Source organism: Rutidosis leptorrhynchoides, chromosome 7 (genome assembly GCF_046630445.1).
Source record: "Rutidosis leptorrhynchoides isolate AG116_Rl617_1_P2 chromosome 7, CSIRO_AGI_Rlap_v1, whole genome shotgun sequence".
NCBI lineage: Eukaryota > Viridiplantae > Streptophyta > Magnoliopsida > Asterales > Asteraceae > Rutidosis > Rutidosis leptorrhynchoides.
In genome coordinates this window covers 213,318,762-213,337,200 of record NC_092339.1, presented here as the reverse complement: position 1 = coordinate 213,337,200, position 18,439 = coordinate 213,318,762, and the positions used below count along the sequence as shown (strand labels likewise).

At 35.5% G+C, this 18,439-nt stretch overlaps 1 protein-coding gene across 1 annotated transcript; it reads left to right on the top strand.

Annotated features, from left to right (window-relative positions):
- Window positions 1-1,364: 1,364 nt before the first annotated feature.
- LOC139859871 (uncharacterized) lies at window positions 1,365-2,319 on the top strand. Its single transcript, XM_071848641.1, has 3 exons — window positions 1,365-1,422; window positions 1,512-1,655; window positions 1,881-2,319. The coding sequence occupies exons 1-3, from the start codon at window positions 1,365-1,367 to the stop codon at window positions 2,306-2,308; spliced, it is 630 nt and encodes a 209-aa protein (XP_071704742.1). The 3' UTR covers window positions 2,309-2,319.
- Window positions 2,320-18,439: the final 16,120 nt, after the last annotated feature.

Sequence of the window (18,439 nt, the reverse complement as noted above, 5' to 3'; positions counted from 1 at the left end):
TCAGAATGTCTGAACTTGTGTAAAATGACGACCCAAGGGGTCTATTTATAGTGTTAGATCCACCAGATTGCTCGGGGACACGTGTCAGATGATGATACGTTCTGTTATTCGTGGTCCGAAATTTATGCTGAAAGTGCCGTTCTCCGGCGAGGGCTTACACGCTAGGCGGCCTTCAGGGCTTACGCATGACGGAGCAGCCTGTACAGCGGAGAACGCTGGACGGATAATTCCACAAAACTGTTGTTTCCAGCCTTCCTGATGCTATTTTTATGCAACCATTATGCCTTTTATGTGTGTATACGATAGGATACACCATTAAGTCCCCCCAGTTTAAGGACTTAAGCATTTGAAAAATGATTAAGTTGTTAAACTTTTGATAACGCATGCCAACCAAAATCTTCACATTTCACCTTTTTCTTTCGCATTGGGAATCACACCACAGGCATTAAATGATAGGCGAATTTTACTGACAACATGATGATTGCTAAAATATCGCACGCGCCTCCTAGCTGTAAAAGGACTCTTCGATGTACTCACCTTTTTATCTTGTCCTTACACGTGTGTGGCTGAAAACAAAACCTCCAATTCACCACTAACTACAGCTGTTATATCTTCTTACTTTTAACCATCATAAACCCTACCCGATAATTCACTTTTACAACTTCCTTCTACAGTATTCATCTTCTTCCATTAATACCTTCTTTATTTTCTGTTTCATTAGAACATTAATGGCAGCTATAAAGGATGTTGCAGCTATTCCTAGCAGAGTAAATGAGAGATATTTAAGCGAGCTACTGCAACTTTTCTCTAGATTAGCTGGTGTTGAACCAGTGATTCCTGCAATTAATGCCAGAGCCTGTTCACCGCCCCCTGGCAAAGTTGCCATTTATGGCCATTCAATCTTCAGATTTTGCTTACGTTTACCATTTACACCCTTCTTCTTAGAAGTTTACAGATTTTTCGGTGTTGCTGTTGGTTAATTCGAACCAGCATCAATTCGAAAGATCTTGATTTTTGAAATGTATTGTCACGCAAGGAAAATTGAGCCATCAATTCGAATATTTTGTCATCTGGTACGCATAGCACGCCATGAAAATGGTTGGTTTACATTCAATAAAGTTCATGGGTTTCTGAAACCTGCATTTGATCATCCTGGCGATAATTGGTATGCTTCATTTATTTTCATAAATGAAGATGTAATTGATAAACAATACTCAGCTACTCGAGTATGGCGCAAATATTCGCATAACATTTCTGTTACCTTTCCAAAACTCGTCACCAAAGAAAACCTTTTGTTTAAGAAGATTAAAGCTGACCAAATTAATGATATTAAATATGGGGAACACATGCTTTCGCTGACATCCATGAGCCAAGATTGGGATATCTCTCAAGGTTATGCTTGTATTCTTGCTGGGAAAAAGAGTAAGCATTTACTTTTGCTATATATGCTTAAATAAAATGTTCTTCTGTATCTATCCATTTAATCACAGTGACGCTTTAATTTTTTACAGAAATTACTCCGTTTACCGCTATACGATCATCATGTTATTCACAGCTTACTTTTAGCACTGAGAAAATTATTGATGATACCCCCAAAACAGATGAAGTGAGGGAGGAGGAAGATGAAGAAGAAGAAGAAGAAGAAGAAGACATAGGTATGAATCGGATTGCCTCTAGAGAACGTCGTACCTCGGGTAATGAAAATGACATCACTGAATTATGCAAAATTCCATACCAAAACCTGTACTTGTTTTCTTACATACCCAGTACTGGTGGATTTTATAATCCAAACCCTTCCTTATATTTTATGCCACCTTTGAAATGTTGTGAAGCATATTGGAACTCTTTTATAAGTAACAATTTTCCTTTATCTCCGACAGCTAGTGCATCACATCAAGACACTATCTTAGCAACTCTTCCGCCTTCCGCCAAGAGGAGAAGAACTGGTCAAATTCCTTCGTCATCTGCTCAACAGGGAGCTGGCCCTAGTTCTTCTCAACAACAAATTACGCTTCCCAATCTTGACACAAACATGCTCTCTTCTCTTTTAAAAGGACCACCACATTCGTATGAAGATTTCATGACTTTTCTGAATGCTATGGTGTGCCCTTCACTAGCGCAATTTTTTAGCAACTTATCTGATGCAGATGCCAAGAAAGTTAAGGCACAAAGCATTATTCTGAACATTGCTTCTGGTTTGAATGACCTTCAACGCCTATCTGATTTGCAGAACAGTGAAGTCACTACAAATAAGGAGCTATCTGCTGAAAAGGAGAAAGTAACCAAGGCTAAACGAATAGCCACATAGATGAAGAGGGAATACGAGACAATGAAGAGGCATTATGAAAATTGCAACAGTCAGAGGGCGGAATATAAGGAGCAAGTTAAAGTACTATCTTTCAGAGAAACACGGCATCTGAGCAAAATTGATGAACTGGTGAAGGAGAAAGAAAAATTAGTTGAGGAAAATAACATATTGAAGGAACAGCTTAAAGCCATAGAGGAGAACGAAAAACGAATGATAACTGGCATTCCTGCACTTGTAGAGCGTGTCTTTAACTGTCAGGCACTATCTCACAGAATCCGTGAGTTTGTCCGCCTTGCAAAATCTGCTGAACGGTTAAATTTTTTCAACTTTATGAAGAAAAAACTACCAGAACTTCCAAATCCTCTTCCTGAGGTAATCACATCAAAAATTAATGAAAATGCTATTTTAGAAGTTGATGAAGCCAAAATATAAAGTTTTCTGATCTTGAAAATCTGTGTAAAAGGCCGGATGTAATAATAGATAATGTATTGAATTACACTCCACAGAATGAATAAAACATTATGTTTTTATACATCTGCTTTTACATAACACTTAATATTGCATTTAGTTATGTATATTAGAAAGATATGATGTAATTTAGTAAGATTATTGTAATGAACAATGTTCAAGATACTGAGATTGTACGTTGCAATCATTATAGTTATGAATATTAAAAACATATTCTCCGCCATACGCCTTCCGTCATAAAATTCATGAGGAAAAGTTATGAATTATTTTCGCCTTTAGATATTTTGCTGGACACTATGATCCGTTTTCTGTTTTGTTTTGTATTTTGTGTATATGTGTCATGACATTTTTTGTAGATTCGTTTCATCGCTTCGATGTTTTAGTGAGTTCTACATGTCTCACTATCGATACAACCATTTCGAGTATGATTGTACTTCTACCACCGAAAGGCTCTCTTTCTTTCTGCGGGTAGGGATGACACACAGCTATGTGACACCTGGGCTAAAAAATCCTTGGTCGGATAAAATTTGAAAAATATTGCCATAAGAATAATTGCTATTATTCATATTCTTTAAAGAAATTTTTATATTTATGACTATATCTCATGCATTTGACAGTTGATCAAGCTGTCCATGCATATAGTGCTACGCATAAAATTTCTTTAAATTCATTGCATTCCAAGCTCTTTCATATTGCTCGCCGGAAGGCGCAGCAAGCATGTAGGATCCGTTCTGATTTACTTTCGTGACCTTATAAGGTCCTTCCCATTTTGGGGCTAGCTTTCCAAATTTGATTTGCTTGCTTGCTTCATTATCACGTAGCACTAAATCACCTACTTCAAATTGCATATGCTGCACTTTCTTGTTATAATATTTTGCCATTTTATGTTTGTGATCCGCTTGCCGGATGGCGGCCATCAACCTTCTTTCCTCCAATAAATTGAGATTCTCTCTTAACGCCTCAGAATTAACGTCAACATCAAATGCCATAATGCGTTGCGTTGGCACACATATCTCAGCCGGTATCACTGCCTCTGTTCCATACACCAGACTGAAAGGTGTTTCCCCCGTGCTCCGCTTTGGCGTCGTCCGGTGTGCCCACAATACATTTGGCAATTCATCCACCTATCCAGTTTGACATAGACCTAATCGTGCTTTAATGCCAGCAACAATTTCCTTGTTGGTAACCTCCACTTGTCCGTTCGCTTGAGGATAAGCAACAGATGTAAAATTTTGTTTGATGCCCAGCTCTTCACACCAACTCCGAAATGGATTTTCTGCAAATTGCTTGCTGTTATCGCTAACTATTTCATTTGGCACCCCATAATGGCATATAATATCATGCCAAACAAATTTCTTGACATTTTCTCCTGTGATTATTGCTAAAGCCTTTGCTTCAACCCATTTCGTGAAAAAATCGATTGCTACCACCAAAAACTTAGCATTACCAGTGCTCCTATTGAATGGCCCCATAATGTCAATAGCCCATTTACAGAACGGCTAAGCGGATGATACCGGTATCAAGTCATACTTTGGAAGACGCTGAATTGTTCCATGCATCTGACAATTCTCACATGTTTTGATGATTTCTGCAACATCCCGATAAAGTGAAGGCCAAAAATACCCTTGTCGCATGATCCGTGATGCCACAGTACGGAAACCGGAATGTTGCGAACAGACTCCTTCATGAATTTCTTTGACCACCTTTAACGCTTCATCATCGGTTAGACACCTTAACAACGGACCATTGTATGATTTTCGATAAAGGACGCCACTAACTATTTCATACATTGGTGCAGTCACTCTTATTCTTCTTGCTTCCGCCTTATCAACAGGTAACCATCCATCATGCAAATATCTCAAATACGGAGTCATCCAAGTTTCCTTAGCTTCTTCAACTATTGCAATAATTGGTTTTCCATGTATTGATTTCTCCTTAAGTTCTTCAACCAACACTCGTTTGTGCAAATGATCAAATGTTAACGTGGCTAACTTGCTCAAAACATCAGCTTTTTTATTCTTATTTCGAGGGATTTGCACGACTTCAAGGTTATCAAATTTCTTTGAAATTGCTTCCACCAACTTTACATATTGCCTCATGGATGCATCCCTTGCATCGATTGTTCCATTAACCTGCTGGGCAACAATTTGAGAATCAACATACACTCGTAAATTTGTTATGCCCATTTCTACCGCTATGCGGAGGCTGAATAGTAATGCCCCATATTCTGCTTCATTGTTTGAAGCATAAAAACAGAATTTCAGTGCATAAGTATATTCTTCACCGTCTGGACTTGTTAAAACTAGCCCTGCACCTGTTCCCTCTTCACTGGATGCCCTATCAGTGTGTAACTCCCACTCATGCTGTGATGGTGCCATTTTGTTGTCATACTCTACTTTTTCATTTGTCTCCAAGAGGAAATCTGCCAAAATTTGCCCTTTAACTGCATTTCGAGGAGCAAAATTGATTTCATACTCCCCCAACTCGATGGCCCATTTTGCTAAACGGCCAGATGATTCTGGGCGCCGGAGTATTTGCTTCAATGGTTGATCTGTCAACACTAAGATGGGATGACCTTGAAAATATCTTCGTAGAAGTCGTGCAGTATGCACAAGGGCATAAACCATTCGGTGAAGTGGTGGATAATTTGTTTCACTAAGCTGCAACACCTTGCTAACAAAATATATGGGCATTTGCACGCCGCTCCGTTCTGCGATGAGAACAGAACTTATTGCTTCCTTTGAGAGAGCTAAGTATAAAATTAGGGTTTCCCCCTCTTTTGGTGCTGTTAACGTAGGTAATGTTTTTAACAACTGCTTGATCTCTTGGAATGCATTTTCGGCTTCCGCCGTCCACATAAAATCTTTTTTATTCAGACAGCCCTTTAACACCTTCATGAATGGAAGTGACTTTTCAGCTGCTCTGGACAAGAATCTTGTTAATGCTGCTAGACATCCATGTAACCGTTGAACATCCTTCTTGCTAGTTGGTGACTTCATATCTTCAATTGCTTGAATTTTCTTAGGATTAGCTTTAATTCCACGTTCTGTGACAATATGACCTAAGAATTTTCCCTCTTCCACACCAAACGTGCACTTCTTGGGATTTAATTTCATGTTAATTTTTCGTAGAGATACAAAAGTTTCCTGTATATCTCGTAACATCTTTTCTTCAGTATGACTTTTGATGACAATGACATCAACGTAAGCTTCTAAGTTTCGCCCAATTTGTTCCTTAAACGCCATATCAATAAGTTGTTGATATGTTGCTCCTGCATTCTTCAAACCAAAAGGCATTTTCATATAACAGAATATGCCTCCCGTCGTGTGAAAAGCCGTTTTATCTTCATCCTTTAAAGCCATCGGGATTTGATGATATCCCTTAGCTGCATCTAGAAAACATTTTAATCAATATCCTGCTAATGATTCAACCTTCCAATCAATTTCAGGTAAAGGATAATTGTCTTTTGGACATGCTTTATTGATATCCGTGAAATCCACACACATCCGCCATGAATTATCCGGCTTCCTAACCATGACCGAATTGGCTACCCATGTCCGATATTTGACCTCTCGCAAGATCCCAGCATCTACCAAACTTCGTACCGCATCACGAAGGAACTTCCTTCTTTCTGGCGCCATGCCACGCTTTTTCTGATAAACAGGATGTACATTGGGGTTCACATTTAGCCTATGCTATGCAATTTCCCTTGGAACACCGGTCATATCAGACGGCTGCCATGCAAAAACGTCTAAATTTGTTGTCAAAATATTGTATAATTTTTCTCTACATTCAGTGGACAACGTATGCCCAATTATGATTTTCTGATCTGGAAATTTAAGATTTGGTGAAATTGACCCATCATCGTGTATGATTGGCTTAATTACTGCCTTTGTTACTTGGGCACACTCAATTGACTTCTGCCGTTCTGCATATAACGTTGCCACTCCGCCTGGTGTTGGAAACTTCATCATACCATGTACAGTTGACGTTACAGCTCCAAACGTCATTAAAGCAGTTCTTCCCAAAATTATGTTGTACTGTGAATTTGCTTTAACTACCAAGAACTCAATGTTGGCTGTACGTCTTAGGGGTGGCTTGCCCAAGGTTACTTCAAGCAAAATACTTCCCTCAGACCATGATGGCTCACTTGTAAAACTTGCCAATGGCACATATGTTTCCTTCATTCTCTCTTGTACATCTTTGGGTAGCTGTATGAAACAATGTTCATACATAATGTCTGCTCCAGCTCCTGTGTCAGTGTAAATGTTGCGTATTAAGCAATTTGCAATTCACGCTTCTATAACTACTGGACCATCAGATGGGATTGTGTTACACATAGAAGGAAATGATATTAATTGTTCTTCCCAATCTTCTAATACTTCTGCCTTCCTTCATTGTCCAGCTTTCCATGGATGTATCATGCCCACTTCTATGGATATGAATTCGTTATCCTCGCCATTTTTATCAGTATTCGCGAGATGATTCGTCTTAATAATGGATGACGCCATTGTTAACACCTATTTCCTTATGAGGTAAGGCTTAGTATGTCAACAAGAGACCAGAAGTGATCTAGCTTTTAGGAGGGCGGAGTGTTGCCGATTGATTTTTACCCTCGGGAAATAATCCCTGCAAACCCGGTACACAAGTGTAAGAACTTGTGGGGTGGCTTAATCAATCTGTCGTCCGCAGAGCGTATAAGTGCTAGCCGGATGACTACTAGTGAGAGAAAGTAGAGAGAGAAAGAGAGAGGTGAAGTCTCAGCTCTCAAAGTTGTCAGAATGTCTGAACTTGTGTAAAATGACGACCCAAGGGGTCTATTTATAGTGTTAGATCCACCAGATTGCTCGGGGACACGTGTCAGATGATGATACGTTCTGTTATTCGTGGTCCGAAATTTATGCTGAAAGTGCCGTTCTCCGGCGAGGGCTTACACGCTAGGCGGCCTTCAGGGCTTACGCATGACGGAGCAGCCTGTACCACGGAGAACGCTGGACGGATAATTCTACAAAACTGTTGTTTCCAGCCTTCCTGATGCTATTTTTATGCAACCATTATGCCTTTTATGTGTGTATACGATAGGATACACCAGACGGGTAGATAGAATCTGATGTTGATATTCAACAGAATGGAATACTTTATCAGTTTAATATTCGACTAAGTTTGTATTTAACTGATTTGTTTCTGATCTCCTAATGATTCTACGCATTTATATATATCATCTATGTGAAATTAATAATTATTAGTAAAACTAAATAATAATAATAATATAGTTATTAATATTATAAGCACAAAATACTATCATTAATAATATAGATAATAATAAGATTAAGAATCAAAATAATATTTATAATAAAAATGATATTAATTTTTAATGGTATTTAATAATAATAATACTAATAATAATAATATAAATAATAAGAATAATGATACTAAGTAATTATGAATAATAAGGTTAATAAAAATTTTACTAATATCATTAGTAACTATTGATAATTGTAAAAAAAAATTAATAACAATAATAATGACATTAATCATAATAATAATAACATTTTTAATGATAATAATAGTAATACTAATTATACTGATATTAATATTCTTCATGATAGTAATAGTATAAGTAATAATACTAATAACAATAATTTGTATGTTTCAATTTCTATATATGCCATTTAATAGTTATACATTTTTATATACTATAATATACACACGATTTTAATTTTATATATATATATATATATATATATATATATATATATATATATATATATATATATATATATATATATATATATATATATATATAATTATTTATTTAAAAAAAACAATTTAATTATTTGGTATACTATTTTTACATAATTAACTATAATGATTAATTTATATTTTAAAATTTCAATATGTTACATCTACTTACATTTATATACATATACATATTTATTTACAAACAATGGTTCGTGAATAGTCGGAAATAGTCAAAGGTTCACTGAATCCATATAATTAGTTTAAAGATCAAATGTATATATGAACACAGTTCCAAGTTTTTTAGACTTCAACATTACAGACTTTGCTTATCGTGTCGGAAATATATAAAGATTAAGTTTAAATTTGGTCGGAAATTCCCGGGTCATCACAGTACCTACCCGTTAAAGAAATTTCGTCCCGAAATTTGAGTGGGATCATCATGGCTGACAATAAGTATGTTTTCATGACGCATACGAGTTTGAAATTTGAGTTTTATCATTAGTGATCAATTTAGATAAAACGATTCGATTACTTGAAGCGTATGAGTGAAGCTATCACAAAAGATTGAAATAGGAAAAGTAAAGATTCATCTTAACTTTTGACCGAGGCTGGGTTGAATTCTGGAATTCAAGGGATTTAAAGAAAATCTTCGAAATCTAAAAGATTTGACTCTTCGGCGAGTAAGGAAATTAAGATCTCTATAATTAAGTACGGTGATCTGTATCGATTACTCTGTCTGATATTTCCATTATAAATTAAACTCTTCCCGTTCCATAATTTTCACCGTTCCTATACTTTCCTTCATGGTTCTTACATCCACAAGATTGTGAAAATGCTTAATCCAGTTCTGATCCTTGTCCTTATCCTGACTATTGCAACAATGATTCTCCTTTTCCAACTTCCACCGGAGGAATCTGTTTTCTTTTACTTCGCCCTTGGGGTTATAGTGTTTTTAATTCTCCCGTGTCTTTATGTTGCGATAAACATTGATATACACGGTCTGTAATTTTCGTGTTGTTATTGAGCTTTATATCTCCCCTTATATTTCAATGTCCCTATTTCTGTTTCCTATCATCATTGTTATCCACAGTTAATACTCCCTCCTATTTTCTGCGATTTATACTCCACTTTCTATTTTGGAGCTTTGTCCCTTCGTTTCTTCTTCTTGCGATTGGGCATCTCTTGTAATGGTCCAGAATTCGCGGATATAAGTTTCAGAATGAACATTGTTAATGTTCTAAGAAAGAAATGGTAATGGCAAGATCTTGATTTATTAAATTACCAGAATACCCTGGAAAAGACCGAATCATCAAGGAATATTTTCTTAATATTTTAGAGGTTTAAATAGAATACAAGAGTCGTGTAACATTGCACATGATGACGTTAGAGTCTGTGAATTATCATATTTCATTAGAAGCTCAGCATGACTTAATGTAATATAATCACGTTGATCAAGTGTCATTATATTATACTAACTCATGCATCAGTTCCCAACATTACTTCATTAACATTTATATTTTAAGCTCGAAAGTTTACAGAATATAGAAACTAACAGTTTATATATGATGTAACACTGATAGCACGAAGAGAAAATTAATATCGGACGAGAATATTTATGAAGATATCTCCAGAAATATTGAGGATATTTATAATGAAAGATACGATAATATCTTGGAATTTCTAATATCGAAGGATGATAGAGAAGATTTATCCGTGAGGGTTTAGATTCAGAAGCAAGGCGTTCGCTAAAGATTTCATCCGATACAGAATCATCAGGATTCTTTATGTACAAGTTTAGTCCTTGTGATTTGTTTAGAGTCTCCTTCATGGTTTGCTCAATCCATTTTTCAGTATTAAATTTTCTATCGAGCGTTCCCAATACTCCCTTCTTTATCATCAATCTTTTGGCCGTTTAGACCATCTACAATTTTTCTGTTTCCTATGCATTTAATGCTACCATATCTGAATCATCGGTTATCAATCCGAGGTGGTTTCAAGAAAATTGTGTTTTTAGATGATTAAACGCTGATGGTATTATGTGTAAGGACCCATCCTAATACATCCGGACGAAGTCCATATCGATTATAAATGATTCACAACAGTTGGTTACATCGCGAGGTACTTGACCTCTATATGATACATATTACAAATATTGCATTCGATTTTAAAAGACAATCTTTCTTTACGACGAAAGTTGACGACATGCATACCATTTCATAATATATCCAACTATAATTGACTTAATAATAATCTTGATGAACTCGACGACTCGAATGCAACGTCTTTTGAAATATGCCATGAATGACTCCAAGTAATGTACTTAAAATCAGCAAATGCACAGCGGAAGATTTATTGCATACCTGAGAATAAACATGCTTTCAAGTGTCAACCAAAAGGTTGGTGAGTTCATTAATTTAACATAAAATAATCATTTCATAATTTTAATAGACCACAAGATTTCATATTTCCATTTCTCATAACATACGTCCCATGCATAAAGACAAAAATATCATTCATTTGGATTGAACACCTGGTAACCGACATTCACAATATGTATATAAGAATATCCCCATCATTCCGGGATCCTCCTTCGGACATGATATAAATTTCAAAGTACTAAAGCATCCGGTACTTTGGATGGGGCTTGTTGGGCCCGATAGATCTATCTTTAGAGTTCGCGTCAATTAGGGTGTCTGTTCCCTAATTCTTAGATTACCAGACTAAATAAAAAGGGACATATTCGATTTCGATAATTCAACCATATAATGTAGTTTCAATTACTTGTGTCTATTTTGTAAAACATTTATAAAAATTGCGCATGTATTCTCAGCCCAAAAATATAAAGAGTAAAAAGGCAAATGAAACTCACCTAATGTATTTTGTAGTAAAAATACATATGACTATATTGAACAATGTAGGGTTGTCCTCGGATTCACGAACCTATATCATTTGTGTATATATATTAACACATATCCTTGTACTCAAACATATATATATATTATTGATTTATATATCTCATTATTACTATATAGAAATATACTTTTGTTATGTTATATATATCAAATATTTTATATGTATGTATTTCATTAGTTTGTTAGAATAGTAATTATATTAATGCTAAGATAATATTAGTAGTGATTAAAATAATGATAATGATAATGTTAGTGTTACTACTAATGATAAAAATATTAATGATTTTATTAATAATGATAGTTTTAATGATAATTCTTTTAATAATGGTAATTTTAGTAGTTTTTAATAAATTAAGTAATTTAATAATAATGATAATGAAAATTTTACTTTTTGATATTATTACATAGTACTTAGTAATACTAATTGTAACAACCTTATTACTTAGGGTAATCTTTAAAAGTAATACTTTTATAAAAATAATTATTCTAAAATGATACTAATATTAATATTAATAAAAATGATAGTAACTTTTATTATTTTCTTGAATAATGATCCTCATAATACTTAATGATAATACTTAATAATAAAATGATAATATTATTAATCATAGTATTTCTGTTAACATAATAATCATGATAATAATAATAGTAATAGCAATATTGTTAGTTATAACTATGATTATGATAATAATATTGATAAGTGAAAATTAATACATATTAGTAATAATAATAATAATAACTATAATATTTAGTACTAATAACAATGATTAATAATAATAACCTTAATAATAATAATAATACTTGTACCAATATTAATAATAATAATAATAGTACTAGGTGATATTAATTAGTAATAACAAAAATGATATTAATATTAATCCTATTATTTATATTAACCTAAATGGCAAAAGTTATTAATAATAACAACAATCACAATAACAATAATAATAATAATAATATTATACATGATAATAACTAATAATAATATTGAAAGAAATAAAATGAAAATGTATACCCTCTCCAAGCTTTTCCTAAAAAGAAATGCCCTGACGAGAATCGAACCTGCAACCTCTCGTTAACCCTAACACCCTCTAACCATCTAAGCTATATCGATTTTCTGTTTTAAATCAGATAAGCTTTATATACATCTCGTATTATATATTTTTATTTTATAAAAACATCATCATCACTAGTAATCTAATCGGCCCAAAAGTTGTATAAAAGCCCACGTATAGCCCAATCCAAAACTAATTGAGTTTGATCTGTATCATCGAATAGCAATAGAAGTGGAAACATGAATTTAATATACAGTCCTCAACATCTTTACATTTCATACTTATCATCACCATTCTTCCATCATTGATTTCGTTCATCATTTGGTCATAACATAATCATCCTCTTTCACCCATCGTTAACCGTCTATCATCACTATTATAATCCTTTTAATCTAATTATTATCTCTCAAAACAAAAAACGAGTAATAACGTAACCATCATCTTCTTGGTTTCGAATCATCCTCATTATTGTATACCCGATTGTTTCATCTTCTTCATCGTGTAATAATACCTTCAAAACCCATCACTGTTTAAAAAAAAAAAGAATGGCAGCGGCCTGCACTGCAGTAGTAGTTGTTCGATAACAACCAAGAGGAACAATAGTAGTGTTTAAAAAAAAAATGACGTGGCAGTTGGTATGTTCATGACGGAAACAGTAACAGAAAACACAAGGAAATAAAACGTGAACCAAACAATCGATGTAGTAGCTAATAACAAGGGATGTTGGTGGATTGTTCACAATATGATCGGAAGAAGAAAAACAGAAATAGATAAGATGAGAGAGAGAAAGGAAAATGAGAGAGAGAATGGGATGAAGATGGTGTTGTGATGGTAATTCATGGTGTATGGTTATGATGGCCGTAGATGTTCACGGTGGTTGAGTGGTGAGTGACGGTTGTGGGTAGTACTAATGATGGGTTTATGTAAGATTCTACCAAAGTGGTTTGGTTGTGGGTTCCTTGGTGGTGGTCGACTAAAAATCACAACGCAAGTAAGCAAGAGTGTATAAGTACCGAATGGTAACATTAAAACATAAAAGGAAACTGGTTATGGTAGTTGTCGATGATTATAGTAACAAGAACAATAGAATATGGTGAGAGTGGTGATGTGAGTGGAGTATGATGATAGGTTTAAAATAGTATTCAAGTTTTGTCAATTGCATAAAGATTCAATAATACGGAGTGATTATAAGGAAAATGTCCCCTTTACACTATTCTAACTATTAAAATGACAAACACATTGCATCTATCTTAAATTATTAAATCACAGGTAAATCACGGGTTATTTAACTGTTGCTATATGTCGACATGATTTATAGGGGTGTTATTTCGTGCTCCGTTGTTAAACAATGGTGGATAAAAGTACACAGATAAATTCCAAATTTTTTTAAATTAACTATATTTATTTATTTAGGTCATTATGGTATAAAATTTGATCTTTAAATTGTTAACTAAAAATTTCATTAACTGTCCCTCTTATTTCTGAGTAAAATATAAAAAATGTTAAAACTTAATAACTAGGTCCTAAATGTATTTTTAATAAGCCTAAAATTTATAGAACTCATTTTCGTGTCACCGTTTATTTTAAAATAATATAAGTTTGAATTTAACTTGCTTAATATCAATTGAAACATCAAACGAGTATTTCAATCATTTAATATTTATTTTTAATATGCTTTATTTATATATAGAGATATATTTTAAATAATAATTATTATAATATTCTATTTTTATTTTATTTATTTTTACTAACAACAACATATAATACTTCAAATTATATTTTGAATTATTATTTATATATACAAACACACATATCTATTTTTAATTAATTGTTCGTGAATCGTCTAGAGCAGTCGATGGTCAATTGAACAGTTCAAAAATTTTGAGACTCCACATTACAGACTTTGCTTATCGTGTCGGAATTATATAAAGATTAAGTTTAAATTTGGTTGGAATTTCCCGGGTCATCACAGTACCTACCCGTTAAAGAAATTTCGTCCCGAAATTTGAGTGTGGTCGTCATGGCTAACAATAAAAATGTTTTCATGACGAAAATGAGTCAATAATTAAAGTTTTATCACCATCAGGTGATTTGAATAAAAAACAACTCAATTATTCGAAGCGTACGAGTGAAATTATCACAAAAGATTGAAATAGGATAAGTAAAGATTCGTCGTAACTTTTGACAGAGTCAGGGTTGAATTTTGAAAGTAAGATGCATCTTAACTTTTGACGTAGTCACGATTGAATTTAGAAAACAGGATGCGTCTTAACTTTTGTCGTTGTTTTGGTTGAATTCCGGAATTTAAGGGATTTGAAGAAAATCTTCGAAATCTAAAAGATTTGATTCTTCGGCGAATAAGGAAATTTAGATTTCTATAATTAAATGCGGTGATCTGCCTCGATTCCTCTGTCTGATATTTTCACTATAAATTTTACCTTTTCCATTCCATTAATCTTCACCACTTCAATACTCAATTCCCAAATTCAAAAGATCGTGAAATGCTTAATCCAGTTCTGATCCTTGTCCTTATCCTGATTATCGCAACAATCATTCTCCTTTTCCAACTTCCACCGGAGGAATCCGTTTATTTCTACTATGCTTTAGGGATTATTGTATTTATAATTAATGGTGTATCCTATCGTATACACACATAAAAGGCATAATGGTTGCATAAAAATAGCATCAGGAAGGCTGGAAACAACAGTTTTGTGGAGATTGTCCATCTAGCGTTCTCCGCTGTACAGGCTGCTCCATCATGCGTAAGCCCTGAAGGCCGCCTAGCACATAAGCCTTGGCCGGAGAGCGCCGCATTTAGCATAAATTCGGAGCACATGTAACAGAACGTATCATCATTTGACACGTGTCCACAAACAAATCTGGTAGATCTGACACTATAAATAGACCCCTTGGGTCGTCATTTTACACAAGTTCAGACATTCTGACAACTTTGAGAGCTGAGACTTCACTTCTCACTTTCTCTCTCTACTTTCTCTCACTAGAAGTCATCCGGCTAGCACTTATACGCTCTGCGGACGACAGATTGATTAAGCCACCCCACAAGTTCTTACACTTGTGTACCGGGTCTGCAGGGATTATTTCCCGAGGGTAAAAATCAATCGGCAACACTCCGCCCTCCTAAAAGCTAGATCACTCCTGGTATCTTGTTGACATACTAAGCCTTACCTCATAAGGAAATAGGTGTTAACAATGGCGCCATCCACTAATGCAAAGAACACACGAAACGGAAAAGGAACGAAAGCAGCTGAAGCTCCATTTGTACTTGAAGCAGTCAATCATCCATCAACTGACGACATGGTCACTGTTGAAGATGTACCTATTTCACCACTAGATGGTACGATTGAAGAAACAGTTGCTGAAACTACAGAAAGGCTTAAACATTTGGCAACTAATTCGGAGAAAAGGCCAGTAATCGAAGAAGCGACAGCTAAAAGTGCAGAAAGATTTCCAAATTTTGTTACTAATCCAGAGCGACGACCATTGATGCAACCACGGCGATGTCCGTCATTTATACCTTTTCGGCGGATGGCGGATGGCAAAGACAAGCAGATAATGAAAAGGCAATCTATATCAAAGTACAAGTTATCCAGGCTACTTGACAAGCTGGGCAGTCTTATTGATGATTCTGGGGATGATAATGACCTGAGTTGTGATAATAATGACTCTGATGATGAAATTGACAAAGATGAGTTCATGTCAGAAAAGCAGTCAGTGTTGCTTTTAAATGACATTCTAACGCAGACAGCTCCAGCAAAATACAAGCAACGCTTAGCGCAGCCTGCCGTCCGTGCTGTGGCTGTGGACAACTTTTTTGCCCTCATTACTGGAGAACAAGCCACCAAGCCACCAGCGATGGCAGAATCAACGCAGTGTTTCATTGATCGAATTGCTAATTATCCATTGCCCATAAATCTTGCTATACCAGCAATTTTAGTTTATGATGGCACAACGGATCCGGAAGATTTTCTGACTATGTTTGAAGGTGTTATGAGTTGCAGCATTGGGAGGATGATACTGCGTGCCATATGTTTCCTATGGTATTGCAGAAAATGGTACGTGAATGGTTTGCTAGTTTGCCGCCAAGGAGTATTACCAGTTTTCTTGATTTGAGAGCAAAATTTGTGATGCAATACCAAAATCTACGGAGCTGTACTCTGACACATCTTGATGCACACGAGATCACAATGCATCATAATGAATCTTTGAGCAATTTTATGAAGCGTTATACACTTGAAGCACAGAAGATTCCTGATTGTCCAGAATCATAGCTTGTATCTGTTTCATTTTCTGTTTGGACCAGTGACGGTTTAGTGCACTTGTTCATTCATTACGGTATGACTTGCCAAAAACATTGCATCAAGCTTTGGAGGTTGCACAGAGGCATGTTCGAGCTGGTGAGCGTGGGTTGAACAAGTTTGATACTGGCAGTAGTAGTAAGTCGCACAACGAAGGAAGGTATTTTGACAGAAATCAGAGAAGGAATGACAATTCAAATGGAGGATGGAGAGGAAAAAATCACCCTAATGATTTTCACCACAACAGAAAGCCAATAGAAAGGCACCCGTTGATTATGGCGCTTACCAAAACTCCGAAAGAGATCCTCTTCACTGAACCAATTTGGACCACTTTCAATGCTCCAGCACCTATGAAAGAAAGGGAGGGTCCAAAGAGTGAGTTGTGGTGCGATTTCCATGAGGCTTGGGGCCATGATACTGACAATTGTAAATCTTTGATGAGAGAAATTATAGCGAAAATCAAGGCAGGAGAACTAAATCATTTGTTGCCTGGAAAACAGTACAGGAGGAATGATCCTCGCAGGAAATTTGCGTGGCAAAGGAATGATGGTAGCAGAGGACGCCGTGGAGAGAACAGAAGAGAGCAGCATGGCGGAAGAGATAATAGGAACCAACCGCAGTACGGAGAACGGATCACAGAGCGTGAGACAACTCCAGAAGTTGTAATCAGGATGGTTTAGATTAACAATGGTCATTATGAAGAAGGTGAATCATCAAACAGCAATTTTGGATAGCTGGAGATATGCCCCAATTATCTTTCAGCCAATTCAGAATTGGGCGTTGTCCGTCCAACCAGTGATCATTTTAGCAGAGATAGCAAATAAGTTTGTCAATTGTATCTACATAGATACAGGAAGTGAAGCTGACATCATCTACTGGCATTGTTTGAGAACTTTTCCAGGGCATGTGTAGAGCAGAGCTAGGCAAACGAGGTTGAAAGTTTCTGGACTAACAGGAGTACCGATAAATGCCATGGGGCAGATTCGTTTGGAAGTTGTTATGGGCACATTCCCATTGTTGAGAACGGAAACAATTGATTTCACAATCATAGATGGCAATTCTCGTTTTAATGTCCTTTTTGGAAGAACAACTTTGGCTAAGTTTGGGGCAATAACATCGACGGCCCATGCAGAGGTCAGATTCCCCACTCCAAATGGAGTCGCAGCCATACATTCACAGTATGTGCAGCCAACAAGGGAAAGATCAACGTTTGCAAATAGGCCAGAAGGCAGAATGAATCAGAGAAGGCGTGATAGGTTATTCAGCGAGGAAGAAGTTCAGGAGTTTTTCATTCCGTAAACAAGTGTGAAGGCCGTACAGCACTGGGCGCTCGGCATATGAAGAAGCAATTTGTCAACAAGTTATCAAGAGCAGTGTTTATCTTTTCAATAAAGAGCAGTTTCATTTAGCATTTTAATAAAAGCAGTCTTTTACAATCGTTGTACTCATGCCTGTTTGGCATTTGAAGAACACATTTCGAATTATAAGATGAAGCAGCGTTTATCAAACTTACTGTGAACCATTGTGGTTATTTTGCAGTGCATACATTAGCAATTGCATACATTAAACATTCATGACGTACTAATTAGGCTTGATCCACCTAAAAGTCGTCATCAATCGTTTATGTATTGCACAGTA

Excerpts from the sequence above, each read along its gene's own strand:
- LOC139859871 (XM_071848641.1), top strand. The coding sequence starts at position 1,365 with ATGAGCCAAGATTGGGATATCTCTCAAGGTTATGCTTGTATTCTTGCT. Across the intron at positions 1,423-1,511 it reads TATTCTTGCTGGGAAAAAGA|AAATTACTCCGTTTACCGCT; the intron begins GTAAGCATTTAC and ends AATTTTTTACAG. Across the intron at positions 1,656-1,880 it reads AGAAGAAGAAGAAGACATAG|CTAGTGCATCACATCAAGAC; the intron begins GTATGAATCGGA and ends TATCTCCGACAG.